At 41.2% G+C, this 12,898-nt stretch overlaps 1 protein-coding gene across 4 annotated transcripts in view; it reads left to right on the top strand.

The window, feature by feature from the left end:
- Window positions 1-1,047: 1,047 nt before the first annotated feature.
- LOC122079087 (glutamate receptor 2.7-like) overlaps window positions 1,048-12,898 on the top strand; it is a 54,821-nt gene continuing 42,970 nt past the window's right edge. For 3 of the 4 annotated variants that reach the window (XR_006140269.1, XR_006140268.1, XM_042645331.1), the window contains exons 1-3: window positions 1,048-2,623; window positions 2,705-3,105; window positions 3,189-3,720. Coding sequence is in view for 2 of the 4 variants with exons in the window: in XM_042645331.1 (XP_042501265.1) it covers window positions 1,069-2,623; window positions 2,705-3,105; window positions 3,189-3,698 (2,466 nt within the window). In the remaining 2 variants the exon portion in view is untranslated. Of the gene's footprint in view, window positions 2,624-2,704; window positions 3,106-3,188; window positions 3,832-12,898 lie in introns of those variants that run through there. The other variant, XM_042645332.1, reaches the window with a different exon arrangement.

Raw genomic sequence — 12,898 nt, 5'->3', positions numbered from 1 at the left:
TGATTCAGTAGGCCTAAACAGTTATAGATCCACTTTGATTAAAAAACTCCCGACCCAAGTTGGTAAAATGACGATTTTCATAAATTTGAAACCCAAACCCTATACAAAATCGTTCTTCAATTGATTTTTCTTGATTCTAGCACCATAGGGTTAGCTCTAATAGCAACTGTTATGAATAAAAGTATGAATTATAAAAAAAGATTAACCATATACCCGTTGAACGTGGGTGTAATCTCTAAACCAAGATCAATGATAGTTCCCTCACGGATATCAGAACACACAAACATGTAGATTTACCGTATCAATGATAATCAATAGGATACCCCATTTACATGAACCATAAATGGGAGTATTGATCACGAAACTCACGTGCTTGCTTGAAGATTGGTCCCATGAAGATGACAATGAAAAACTACTCGATGGAGTTCCATCCGTTAAGATCTTTTGTAGCCTTTCCCCCTTAGAATTCTCTCACATACACACTACTTCTGTGAGGAAAGTCTATGCTTCCAAAATCATGAAGGTATTAAAGTGATGACTGCCAAAACTAGCCTCATATATAGCTTTAGGCCTCCTCACCCATTATAGAAAGGACATATTTTATAAGATCGTTGAATATACATATACCCACAATGTACTTTAAATCCAAATCAGAGATTTATCTTATATAGATTTCCTTATTAAAACCAAGAGTAAAAGTTATAATACTGAGTGCAGCTGAAGAGTTCATCAACAAAAATATACATATACCCACCCGAGCGATGATATCTGCCACGGGTGCGGTAGTGCCGTGAGCATCAGATGGCTGAGAAGACATCAGCACATGCCCGGATGTCATTCTAGCCATCGGATGCTCCCCTCAGCGCCGCACCCGCGGCAAAGGATGTTTTCACTACCCTTTTTTTTTTTTTTTTGGTAGTAGTTTTTATTACCCACAATGTACTTTAAATGCAAATCGGAGATTTATCTTATATATAGATTTCCTCATTAAACCCAAGAATAAAAGTTATAATATTGTGTGCAGCTGAAGAGTTCATCAGCAAACAGCCGGTGGAGGCCATTCTTGGGATGGAGACATGGCAAGAGGCTGCGTTAGTGGCTGAAGTAGGAAATCGAGCACAAGTACCCATATTTTCCTTCGCAACCACTTCTATCGCCGCGTCATTGACGAGCAAGCAATGGCCTTTCTTGGTTAGGATGAACAACAATGAAACGATACAGATGAAATGTGTGGCTGCCATTGTTGGTGCTTACAAGTGGAGGAATGTGATTACAATCTATGAAGATGATACTTATGGAAGCAATTCTGGAGTAGTCATGCTTCTCTCTGATGCTCTTCGAGATGTGGGCTCTCAGATTGAGTACCGAATGGTTTTTCCACCCATATCTTCACTTTCAGATCCCCAAGATGAAATTTTACCAGAACTGGGAAAGCTAAACAGTAAGCAGTCTAGAGTCTTCATTCTTGTTCAACCCTCACTGTCATTTGCTGCCCATCTGTTCAGAGAAGCCAGAAGAATTGGACTGATGGGTAGAGATTCTGTTTGGATAACTACAAATACAATTGCTAGTGTCCTTGATTCCTTTAACTCCTCTGTCATCTCCTCCATGCAAGGTGTTTTAGGAATTAAGACTTACTTCCCTGAAACTAGCTTGTCCTTCAAAGATTTCAATTCTAAATTCAGGAAAATTTTCCATTCTAAGTATCCAGAAGAAGAGCACTTCGAGCCTGGAATCTACGCAGTCCGAGCACATGATGCCATTTCTACTCTAACTCGTGCAATGAATAACAGTACTAATACATCTAAAATATTGTTAGACAAAATATTGTCAAGCAACTTCACTGGATTAAGCGGAGAAATTCAGTTCGAAGACGGAGAATTATCGAATTCTCCAGTTTTCAGAATTGTTAATGTGGCAGGAAAGAGTTACAAGGAGCTGGATTTCTGGACACCTGAGTGTGGTTTCTCAGAGAGTCCTGGTGACCATCAATGTAATGGCACCAATTATAACATGGAAGGATTGAGCGGACCAGTGGATTGGCCTGGAGGGCTACAGAGAGTACCACGAGGATGGGTATTGCCTAGTGATTTAAAGACCATGAAAATTGGTGTTCCAGGCATACCAGTGTTTGAGGAGTTCGTCAAAGTGGAAGAGAATAAGAGTCCAAATCTGCCACCATTGGTTACAGGTTTCTGTGTCAATGTTTTTGAAGAGGCTGTCAAGATTTTGAGGCAAACCAAGTATTCTATATCCTATGAATTTGTAGCATTCAATGGATCATACGACGATCTCATTTTGAAAGTCTATAACAAGGAATTTGATGCTGTGATTGGTGATATAACGATTCTGGCAAGCCGTTCCGATAAGGTAGAGTTCACTCAGCCCTACACAGAGTCAGGGCTGACATTGATAGTCCCTGTGAAGAAGGAAACTCGGGCTTGGATGTTCATGAAGCCCTTCACAACAACTATGTGGCTAGTGACTGGTTTAGTCTTGGTCTACACCATGTTGGTGGTCTGGTTCGTGGAACATCAATCAAATCCAGACTTCAGAGGTCCATGGAAAGATCAACTAAGCACTGCCTTGTGGTTCACCTTCTCAACTCTCTTCTTTGCCCACAGTAAGTGTCCACTATCCATCAACTGTAACAAAACTATGCTCAAATTATCACAATTAACAAAATTTTGGTTGCTTGTTACAGGGGAGAAACTTCATAGCAACTTCACTAGATTTGTAATGGTAATATGGTTGTTTGTGGTGTTAGTCTTGACCTCTAGCTACACTGCAAGTCTCACCTCTATGCTCACAGTCCAACGACTTGAACCTACTGTGTCCGACATCGAATATTTGAAGAGGAGTAATTCAATTGTAGGGTGTGATAGTGATTCATTCGTTAAGAAATACTTGGAGGATGTACTTGGATTCAACCAGGAAAACATCAAGACTATTCCAAGTAAAGACAACTATGCTGCTGAATTTGAACAAGGCAACATCGTGGCCGCTTTCCTGGAGCTCCCTGGTGAAAAGGTGTTCCTCTCCAAATATTGTAATAGATATACCACTGCTACTGAAACAATCCATAGATTTGGAGGATGGGGCTTTGTAAGTAGGACTTACAACCATTAATACAACTATACATGTAGTTAACATACAGATAATGATGAATTATACTACTGGTCCTGCAGGTCTTTCCATTGGGTTCGGCTCTTGCTACAGACTTTTCCAAAGCCATTCTAGAACTATTGGAGAATGGAAATATTACAAAATTGGAAGAAGATTGGTTGGGTGGAGATGCTAAATGCTCAAAATTAGGAACTGAAGTTGACAATGAGAGCTTGGGCCTTGATAGCTTCTGGGGACTTTTTGTTCTTACTGCTAGCACATCTACCATTGCCTTTCTACTCTTTCTCATCAACCTATGGAGGAAATATCTACAGTTACAAAGGTTGAGCAGAGGCAACATGTCCTCAAGTAATGGAAGTCGGTGGCATCGGGTGAGAACATTGTTACACCAGAAAGGCCAGCATCACCTTTCAGTGGGAACTCCAGCTTCTGCAAGAATAGCAAACATTGAGGATTGGGTTTCTGTTCCTCCAGATTGTGAGTATCTGAGTGAATACAACAATCAGGGGTATCATCAAGCTTCACGAATAGCTGAAATTGAAATGCGGAATACATCCACTGCTGATTTATAGTGTACATAGCTTCCTAGATATGGTATGATCCATCTTTATTCTTTAGTTCAATTGTAAGTATGACTTCTCACTATATTGTAATAGGTTTAGTACATGGCTAGCTCCATTTGTTATATGTAAATCTTTTTTACCATATACTATGTCTATAACTTGACACTTACCCAATATCTAGGCAGATCAAAGCCTTCAATTTGAGTTTATTCTCTTTCCCGAAACAAGGAGATGTTTATAGGTCCTAAACCATTATTTAGGTAGATGGCAACAGCCATCAAAATTTTTTATGGTTCCATTGGTTATAAGCTGCTTCTGCACATTATGGACTCGAATGGAGACCCTACTCAAGCAGCTTCTGCAGGTAAGAGTTTTCCACTTCTCCTAATCCCAACTTCATTGGTATGATTGTTTTGGGCTGTGATGAAAAAGCATTTGCAGAAACCATTAGAGACTTCAATAAGGTCAAATAAGCCTAGGATGGATTAATTGTGTCCTTCCTAAAACCACCCCCTGTACTTTTCAAAATACAAAAGACACTCCATAATAATTTAAAAATACCAAATCCATCCCTACCGTTAGCCATCCCTATTAAGTGATGGAATATCTGTTAGCTATTTTTTTAAATACCCGAAACATCGCCACTCAAGGTGAGTTGACCATCTTCCATTGCCCCTTCTAAACTCATGAACAAATGGTTGGCTCACAAAACAGAGAAGAGAGCTTGTGCTACAGCCATCGCGCCTATCGCCAAAACCTGCAACTATCCCCTTCTCCAGCCTCCGGCGTACGTTCGTGTGCACCCCTCTCCTCCGGCGACGGTTCACAACTACCCATCTTGTCCGGCGAAGTTTAGTCTTCAATGGTTGTAAGTTTGGGGTTTCTCTTCCATCTTGGAAAGTAAGAGCTTCATTTTAGGGTTCTTCTTCCATCTTACATAGTTCATATCTCTATTCAAATTGTTGGTTTGTTTCTGTAATCATGTAATCTCAGACTTGATTAAACGAAATTAATTTGTGATTTTAGGATTCTATTCTCTAACTATTGGGTTTTGGGGTTCTATTCTCTCATTATTGGGATTCTATTCTGAGAAAATTAAAACGCCTCTATGGAAAGATTGTAGTAACTGAAACAAATATGGAGAATTACATAAATCACAAATCCTTGACGTAAGATAGTTTTCAAAGAATGCAATTAGACAACTTGACAAAAGATGCATTGATTTGTTTAAGATAAACACACAAGAAACCATGCTTAGAGAAATAGAACTAGTGTTGTTACGATTCTGTAGAGGGCTTTAAGCAAACGAGGAGACGCTGCTCCCCTATTCTGGGAAGGGCTGGAAGAAGGGACAGAACCCCTGTTTTGAGGTAATTGTAGGGGCTCAAAAGGGAAAAGGAGCGAAGTCCCTGAAGCCCCTGCTTCAATAACAGTTTTGCCAAGACTATGTTGTGGAATAAACCTACATCAGTTTTGTCTGGGATGATGTTGGATGGCTTCATATAGCCTTGGGTCATCTCCACCTAATAACTCAAGTTTTTGGATTGGACTCTCATAGTTCATGGGTTGTTTCACTTCTTTATCATAGTATTAGCGTATGATCACACATAACAGAAGAACCAACACTTTCATTCAGGGCCCCTCTACTGCCAACTTTCCTCCTGGCCTTCTTATCCTAGTTCAACTCCATTACGAACATTGCTAACCCAAATGCATCTTTTTCCTCAGCAGCAACCTTCTGAAAAACAAGTACCCCAGTTTTTGGACCTGAGCTGTGACACCTCGCTTGCACAAAGCCGAGCCGGTGACCAAGTTAACACCGGTTAACTCACAAACCTGCCAGGATCAATAATGCAGTAATTGCAACATTGCATACATCTACTAATCCAAGATAAGACCTGCATTTCCAATGGAAGACCTATTCATAATAATACCTGTAATTGTTTTCCAAATACTTGATACACAAATTGAGTTATAAAAGTTACATACATTTGGGCCCGAAGGCATGATATATATATATATATATATATATACAGAAACATAACAATTTAAGCATCAAGTTACAAAAGGGAGTACATCAAAAGAATAAAAAAATAATCACTCAAGAGTCACAGCTACCATGCAGTACAATCCTTACACGTGCAACCAGCACCGTGCTCGAACTCATCAGGGACCCACCAGTCCTCAGATGGAAACTTCACAGTGGGGCCCGGCTCTTGATCACTAGGTGGATAACCTACAAATTACCTAAAAAGAGTTGTGCACGTTGGATGAGTTCACTAGCCCAGTAAGTGGAAAGGAAGACCACACAAGGAAAACCACACAAACAGTCACAACACAAATGCGCCTATATGTAATTCATTTTAACCCTATTAGCCTAACAACATTACTAGATCATAGGTTTTGTGCTACTCACAACCACAGTGTGCTTATGCCCAGGGTACGAGCTGCGAACCGCATCCCGGGATACGCCCATAGGGTTGTCAGAGAAGGCCCATCGTTGGTACCAAAATTTAAAATGCAAGCCGACTCCCTGCAATTTAAATGACAGAAAGTAAATGGATGACTCCGCTATAATACAAGCAGTATGATCAGCCCTCTGAATATATCACCAGGGTTACCGACTATCCTAGCGATCAGTCGTGCGTACTTCTAACCGCTGCAGGAGTTCGACAACTACAACCTGATGCTTCCCTCCTATGTAGCCCGTCGATTACTCCAGAGCCTAAAATCTGAGTTCCAGGAACTCAAGTGGGCTAAAACCAGAAGACTGGTTTCAGCCCATCGGTTACTCCAGAGCCTAGAATCTGAGTTTTGGGAACTCAGGTGGGGTAAAAATACCCCCCAGTCTTTAAATGAAATTTTTTCAACATCATTCCCAACTTTCCTCTGACTTAGGGAACTTGTTTGGAGATTATCCGATAACTTAAATCACTTGTCTAAGGTCCAATCACGTACCCTCAACCTAGTTCTAAGATCAAATCAAAATAAAAGAAAGATTCTTACCTCTTTTTCAAGAACACCAATGAAACCTCAAATTTCACTTTTTTTGCTCAAGAACCTCCAAATACTCTAGATCTTCACCAACACTCCTTTCAAATCCTTCAAAATCATTTTACACACCTTCCATTAGACCTTAGATTTGATTATCCAAGTAGGATTAGCAAGATCCAAGTGAGTTCTTTCTCAAAAATCAAAAGTGGGTTTAAGGATAGGGTTTTCCTAAGAATCCTTGGAATGTGTGCAATACCTATCTATAACCGAAGACCTCGACGAGCTGATCATAAATCCGGGCTCAAAATACCAAGACCCAGCTCCGATGAAGCTCTACGGCAACTTCCCCTTCTTCTTCTTTCTTCTTCTTCCTCTTTTCCTTTCTTCTTCTTTCTCTCTCTTCTTTACTCTCCCACCGACCAACTAACATTAATGAGGAAAAAGACAATTAATGTCTCCCCTTTTTTACCTGGGCCCCCAAAATATCTTCTAAATCTCAGGTGGGCTATCTTAGGTGGGCTAAATCTCAGGTGGGCTATCTCAAGTGAGCTAAATATCAAGTGGGCTATCTCAGGTGGGTATATCTCAGGTGGGCTAAATCTTAGGTGGGTATATCTCAGGTGGGCTACATCTCAGGTGGGTACATCTCAAGTGGGCTAAATCTCAGGTGGGCTATCTCAGGTGGGTATATCTCAGGGGGGCTAAATCTCAGGTGGGTTATCTCTGGTGGGCTTCAATGGGAATAAACTCCCACATAATATTAGATTATGTTGGCACCCACAAATACTAGTACGTACCTTTACTTTTTGCACATGACCTCGTGGTGCGTGTAAGTGCAAGGCTTGAGTCCACATATTACACTTGGTACCTGCTTGGTCATATTAAGCCAACCCAAGTTCAAGGTCACCCTTGCTATTATATTCTATATGGTACCTATGTCGGTTCTCTCCGATTCAGCCCCTATATGATCAAACCAAGTCAATGCGGCTAATTAGACCAGGTTTAGAAAGTAGGGTATCACATTACCCACCCTTTTTGAAAATTTCATTCCCGAAATTATAGTACTTGGTTGTCTGAAAAGATGAGGATACAAGGTTTGAATATCATCCTCTTTCTCCCAAGGTGCCTCTTCGATCGGGTGGTTGGCCCAACGAATCTTTACAAAAGCGATAGAGCGGTTGCGGAGGGTTTTCATCTTTCGGTCTAAGATCTCAGTCGGATATTCTTCATATGTCATATCAGCTTCTAAGTATTCCGGTTCCACAGGTAGTACATGAGATGGATCATAAATGTACTGCTTCAGCATGGATACATGGAAGACATTGTGAACACTGCTGAGGGAAGGTGGTAATGCCCACATGTATGCTACTGCTCCAACTAGCTTCAAAATCTCAAATGGCCCAATATATCTCGGGTTTAACTTGCCTTTCTTATGAAATCTGCGCAGGCCTTTGGTAGGAGATATTTTAAGGAACACTTTCTCTCCCTCTTAGAATTCCATTTCTATCTTACGGCTATCCGCATAGCTTTTTTGACATGATTGGGCTGCTTTAATTCTTTTTCTAATAACAACGACTTTATCACATGTCATCTGAATCATTTCTAGTACAAGCATTCGACGTTCACCTACTTTGTCCCAGTATAGAGGAGTTCTGCACTTTCTACCATACAATGCTTCATATGGAGCCATCCCAATTGTAGTTTGGTAGCTGTTGTTGTAAGCAAACCCCATAAGAGGTTTATATTCCTCCCAACTACCACTCATTTTTATGGCACAGGCTCGGAGCATATCTTCTAATATCTGTATTGTCCTCTCGGACTATCCATCTGTCTGTGGATGGAAGGCTATACTCAGATTCAATTGTGATCCCAAGGCTTGCTGGAAAATTTTTCAGAATCTAGGTGTAAACCTCGGGTCTCTGTTTGATACAATGCTCATTGGTACACCATGTAAGTATACAACATTATCTATGTAAAGTTGTGCCAGCTTATCTATGGTGTAATTGGTCCTGATCGGAATAAAGTGAGCTGTCTTAGTAAGCCTATCAACCACTACCCAAATTGCATCCATTCCCTTGGGTGTACGTGGTAGTCCGGTGACGAAGTCCATTGAAATGTTATCCCACTTCCATTCAGGTACTGGGAGCGATTGAAGAGTGCCAAAAGGTTGGTGTCGTTCAGCTTTGACTTTCTGACATGCAAGACAAGTCGACACATACAAAGCTATTGTGGACTTCATTGTTGGCCACCAGTAGTGTTGTTTTAGGTCTCTATATATCTTGGTACTCCCAGGGTGAAGAGAGTACTCAGAACTATATGCTTCCTTTACTATTTTGTCTTGTATTACTTCATCACAGAGTACACACAATCTGCCCCGAAACAATATTGCCCCATCACTGGCTAATGTAAAGCTAGGGTCATTCATTGTTTGCTCTTAAATCTTCTCTCTGATCCACTGCAACTCAAGATCTAAATGCTATTTCATTATGATTTCTTCCCTGATGGATGAGTGTACCTGTAGAGCCACCAAGAACAAAGTCAACTCTTGAACATCATCTGCCTGGTGTTCTAGTTCCAAGGTTGCTCCCTCGTACAAGAGGATTTCATCCATTAACATCGTTCCTGTACGAGCTCTGGATTGACAATTAGATAGGAAAGTGACAAAGTTTGAGCTTTCCGGCTTAAAGCATCTACCACTATATTGGCCTTCCCTGGGTGATACTGAGTGTCACAATCATAATCTTTCATAAGCTCAAGCCATCTCCTTTGTCTCATATTCAAGTCTTTTTGGGTGAAAAGGTACTTAAGACTTTTGTGGTCACTGTATATTTTACACTTTTCACCATACAAGTAGTGACGCCAAATCTTTAAGGAAAAAATGACCACTACTAGCTCCAAGTCATGAGTAGGGTAGTTATTTTCATAGTCCTTCAATTGTCTGGATGCATACGCTACCACCTTGTCGTGTTGCATAAGTACACAACCCAATCCAACTTTGGAAGCATCGGTATACACTGTCATCCCACCTATGCCTTTAGGAATAGTCGACACTGGTGCTGACACTAGCCGCTTCTTCATCTCTTGAAAACTTTCTTCACACTCCTTTGACCAATCATACTTTATCTCCTTCCTAGTCAACTTGGTCATTGGTGCTGAAATCCGAGAAAAGTTCTTAATGAAACGTCTATAGTAACCTGCCAAACCCAAGAAACTTCTAATTTCTGTTACACTCTTGGGTATCTCCCAGTCTACTACGGCCTTCACCTTCTCTAGATCCACTTCGATTCCATTTTTAGACACCATGTGTCCTAGGAATCCAACCTATTTGAGCCAAGATTCACACTTGCTGAATTTCACATGCAATTGTTGCTCTCTCAGTCTCTGTAGTACCATCCTCAAGTCTTTTGCATGGTCTTCTTCTAACTTCCAGTAGATCAAGATATCGTCAATGAAAACAATGACCCACTTGTCAAGAACATCGTGAAACACTTGGTTCATCAAATCCATGAAAGCTGCTGGTGTATTAGTCAACCTGAAAGACAACACTAAGAAATCATAATGACAGTACCAAGTTCTAAAGGTTGTCTTTGGTATAACACTATTCTTTATCTTGAGTTGATAATACCCGGATCTGAGGTCAATCTTTGAAAATGCCCTAGCACCTTGTAGTTGATCAAACAGACCATCAATGCATGGCAATGGATACCGGTTCTTAATGGTTAACTTGTTTAATTCCTGATAATCAATGCACATACGCAAGCTTCCATCTTTCTTCTTAACAAACAACACTGGAGCACCCTAAGGTGATACACTTGGGCGTATGAATTCCTTCTTCAGTAGTTCTTGCAACTGTACTTGTAACTCTTTTAATTCTGCTAGTGCTATTTTGTATAGAGCCTTTGATATCGGGGCAGCACCAGGGATCAGATCTATAGCAAATTCTAGCTCCCTTTCAGGTGGTAGATGGGTTAGACCATCTGGAAAGACGTCTGGGAACTCCTTAACTACCTCTACTTCCTCTAGAGGTGTGACCTTCGCATCTAAATCAATCACCAATGCTAGGTACCCCTGACACCCATTTTCCAGCAACTTTACCACTTGCAAAGCGGAGATGAGGACCTTCTTAGTATGCTTTCTCATATCCGGTTGGTATATCAGTTCCTTTCCTTCATTATCAATCACCTTGATCTGTTTCTCAGCACACATCACGCTTGCTCAGTGTGCTGATAACCAATCCATGCCTAGTATAACATCAAAGTTTTGCATGTTGAACTTGATGAGTTGGGCATCTAATTGCTTTCCACTGATCTCAAGGTGCATGGCCCATATACTTCCTTCAGCTGTGAAATTTTGCCTGTAGGTGTACTAACTATCATCTTATGCTCTAATATCTTAGGTTCCATGTCAAGTTTCTCAGCAAATCTCTTTGATGTAAATGAATGTGAAGCCCCTGAATCAAACAAGACATATTCTGGTATACCAGATACAGGTAGGACACCTAATACATCAATGCACATAAGTATAGTATGCCATCAATATTTACCAAAAGGAAATTCTCAATTTTAATCATACCTGCTACCACTTCTGTGCTAGCTTCAACTTCCTCAACTGACAAAGCATACATCCTTCCTTGTGGTTGACTCCCTTGAGTCAAAGCAAGTCTATACCCAGAAGGCTGATTGGATGGTAAGGCTGGTCGGGCTCGGTAATCTTTAGCAAAATGCCCATATGAATGATAATTAAAACAATGGTTCTGCAAAGCTTGAACCAGAGCAGGAGCTTTATGAGCCTGACCTATAGCAAGTGGAGGGAAAGGTGGCCTAGCAGATGTGGGCACCATACTGGTATTCGGGTGAAAAGATGTAGTACACGGCCCACTAGCAGGTCGAGGAGGATAGCCCGATGGCCTATATGGCTGCCTGTATGAAGGACCAAATCTGTATGATCCACGAAAATTCTTACTCGGGTCACCTGAATCCATATAAGGGTTTGCTCTCTTCCATACTCCAGGTGTAAGGGATGATTCACCTTTCATCTTATCTTCCATAGTTTTGGCCTTCTGTACAATTAAGGCATAGTTGGTGAGATCTAATGCTTCAAGTATCATGCCAATGGATACCTTCAATCCTTTCAGATATTTCTTACCCTTTTCTTCAGTTGATTTCATGTGAGGGGGTGCAAAGTAGAATAGGGCCTCAAACTGTTGCTGATACTCAAGGACATACTTACTTCATTGAGTCAAGGCCGAGAACTCCACTTCCTTGCGGTTTCTAAAACTACGAGGGTAGTAGTTTGCTAAGAACAACTCCTTGAATTGTTCTCATGTGGGTTCCAGGTGTGTAGCAAACAATATGGCTTTGGAGGCTTGCCACCAGGAGTTGGCCTCATTCTTAAACTATAACCCTGCACAAATAATCTTTTGAGCATCGATGCACTCAATCACTTCGAATATCTTCTCAATCTCTTGGATCCATCGATCCGATTCCAAAGAGTCACTACCCACCTTAGTGAATGTAGGTGGTAGGTTCCTTTTGAATGACTCCACCACTCTTGTGGTATAGCCCACCAATTGAAAATATGGTGCATACGCCGGATGATACGGGTAAGGAGGCGGCATCATATATGGAGGTGTACCCTGAGGTAGTGTGGGTGGTGTACCTCCAACTTGGTTCTAAGGGTTGATGCCAGGTGGTGTACCTCCAATCTGTGCCCCAACACCAGGCCCTCCCATTGGACCTTGTGGATATCTACCTAAGGAAGATGACCTGGTAGTGCAGCATACCACTGCTGTTGCATAGCAGTCATAAATTCCTATTGTTACTGGAGAATCTGCTGATGGAGATTCTGATTCGATTGTTGAATCAAGTTCACAACATCACCAGGGGTAAGTACTGGTGGAGGATCAGGAAGTGTAGCCATGGGTGGATCCTCATGAGCCACATTTTGCTCAGTTGACTCTTGAGGTTGTGGGTTAGATCTTGGTGCACTTTCATCCCAAAACAATTGAATAAACGTGCACATAATAATTCAAACTCCAAATTTGTATTTCATTATACGTATCGGCCCAAATCTCCCATATAAACTCATAGTTTTTCAAAAATGACCATAAACCCACCAATGCAGGCCATGTAGGACCCACTGGTGGAGTCGGGCCCTTACTGCCAAAATCAATGGGCTAAAGACCGACTGGTTTGGCTGGCTGAACCCCACTGGTT

The sequence above is a fragment of the Macadamia integrifolia genome, chromosome 5 (genome assembly GCF_013358625.1).
Source record: "Macadamia integrifolia cultivar HAES 741 chromosome 5, SCU_Mint_v3, whole genome shotgun sequence".
Lineage (NCBI taxonomy): Eukaryota > Viridiplantae > Streptophyta > Magnoliopsida > Proteales > Proteaceae > Macadamia > Macadamia integrifolia.
Note: the sequence above shows the minus strand (reverse complement) of the source record. Positions and strands in the feature narration are given on the sequence as shown.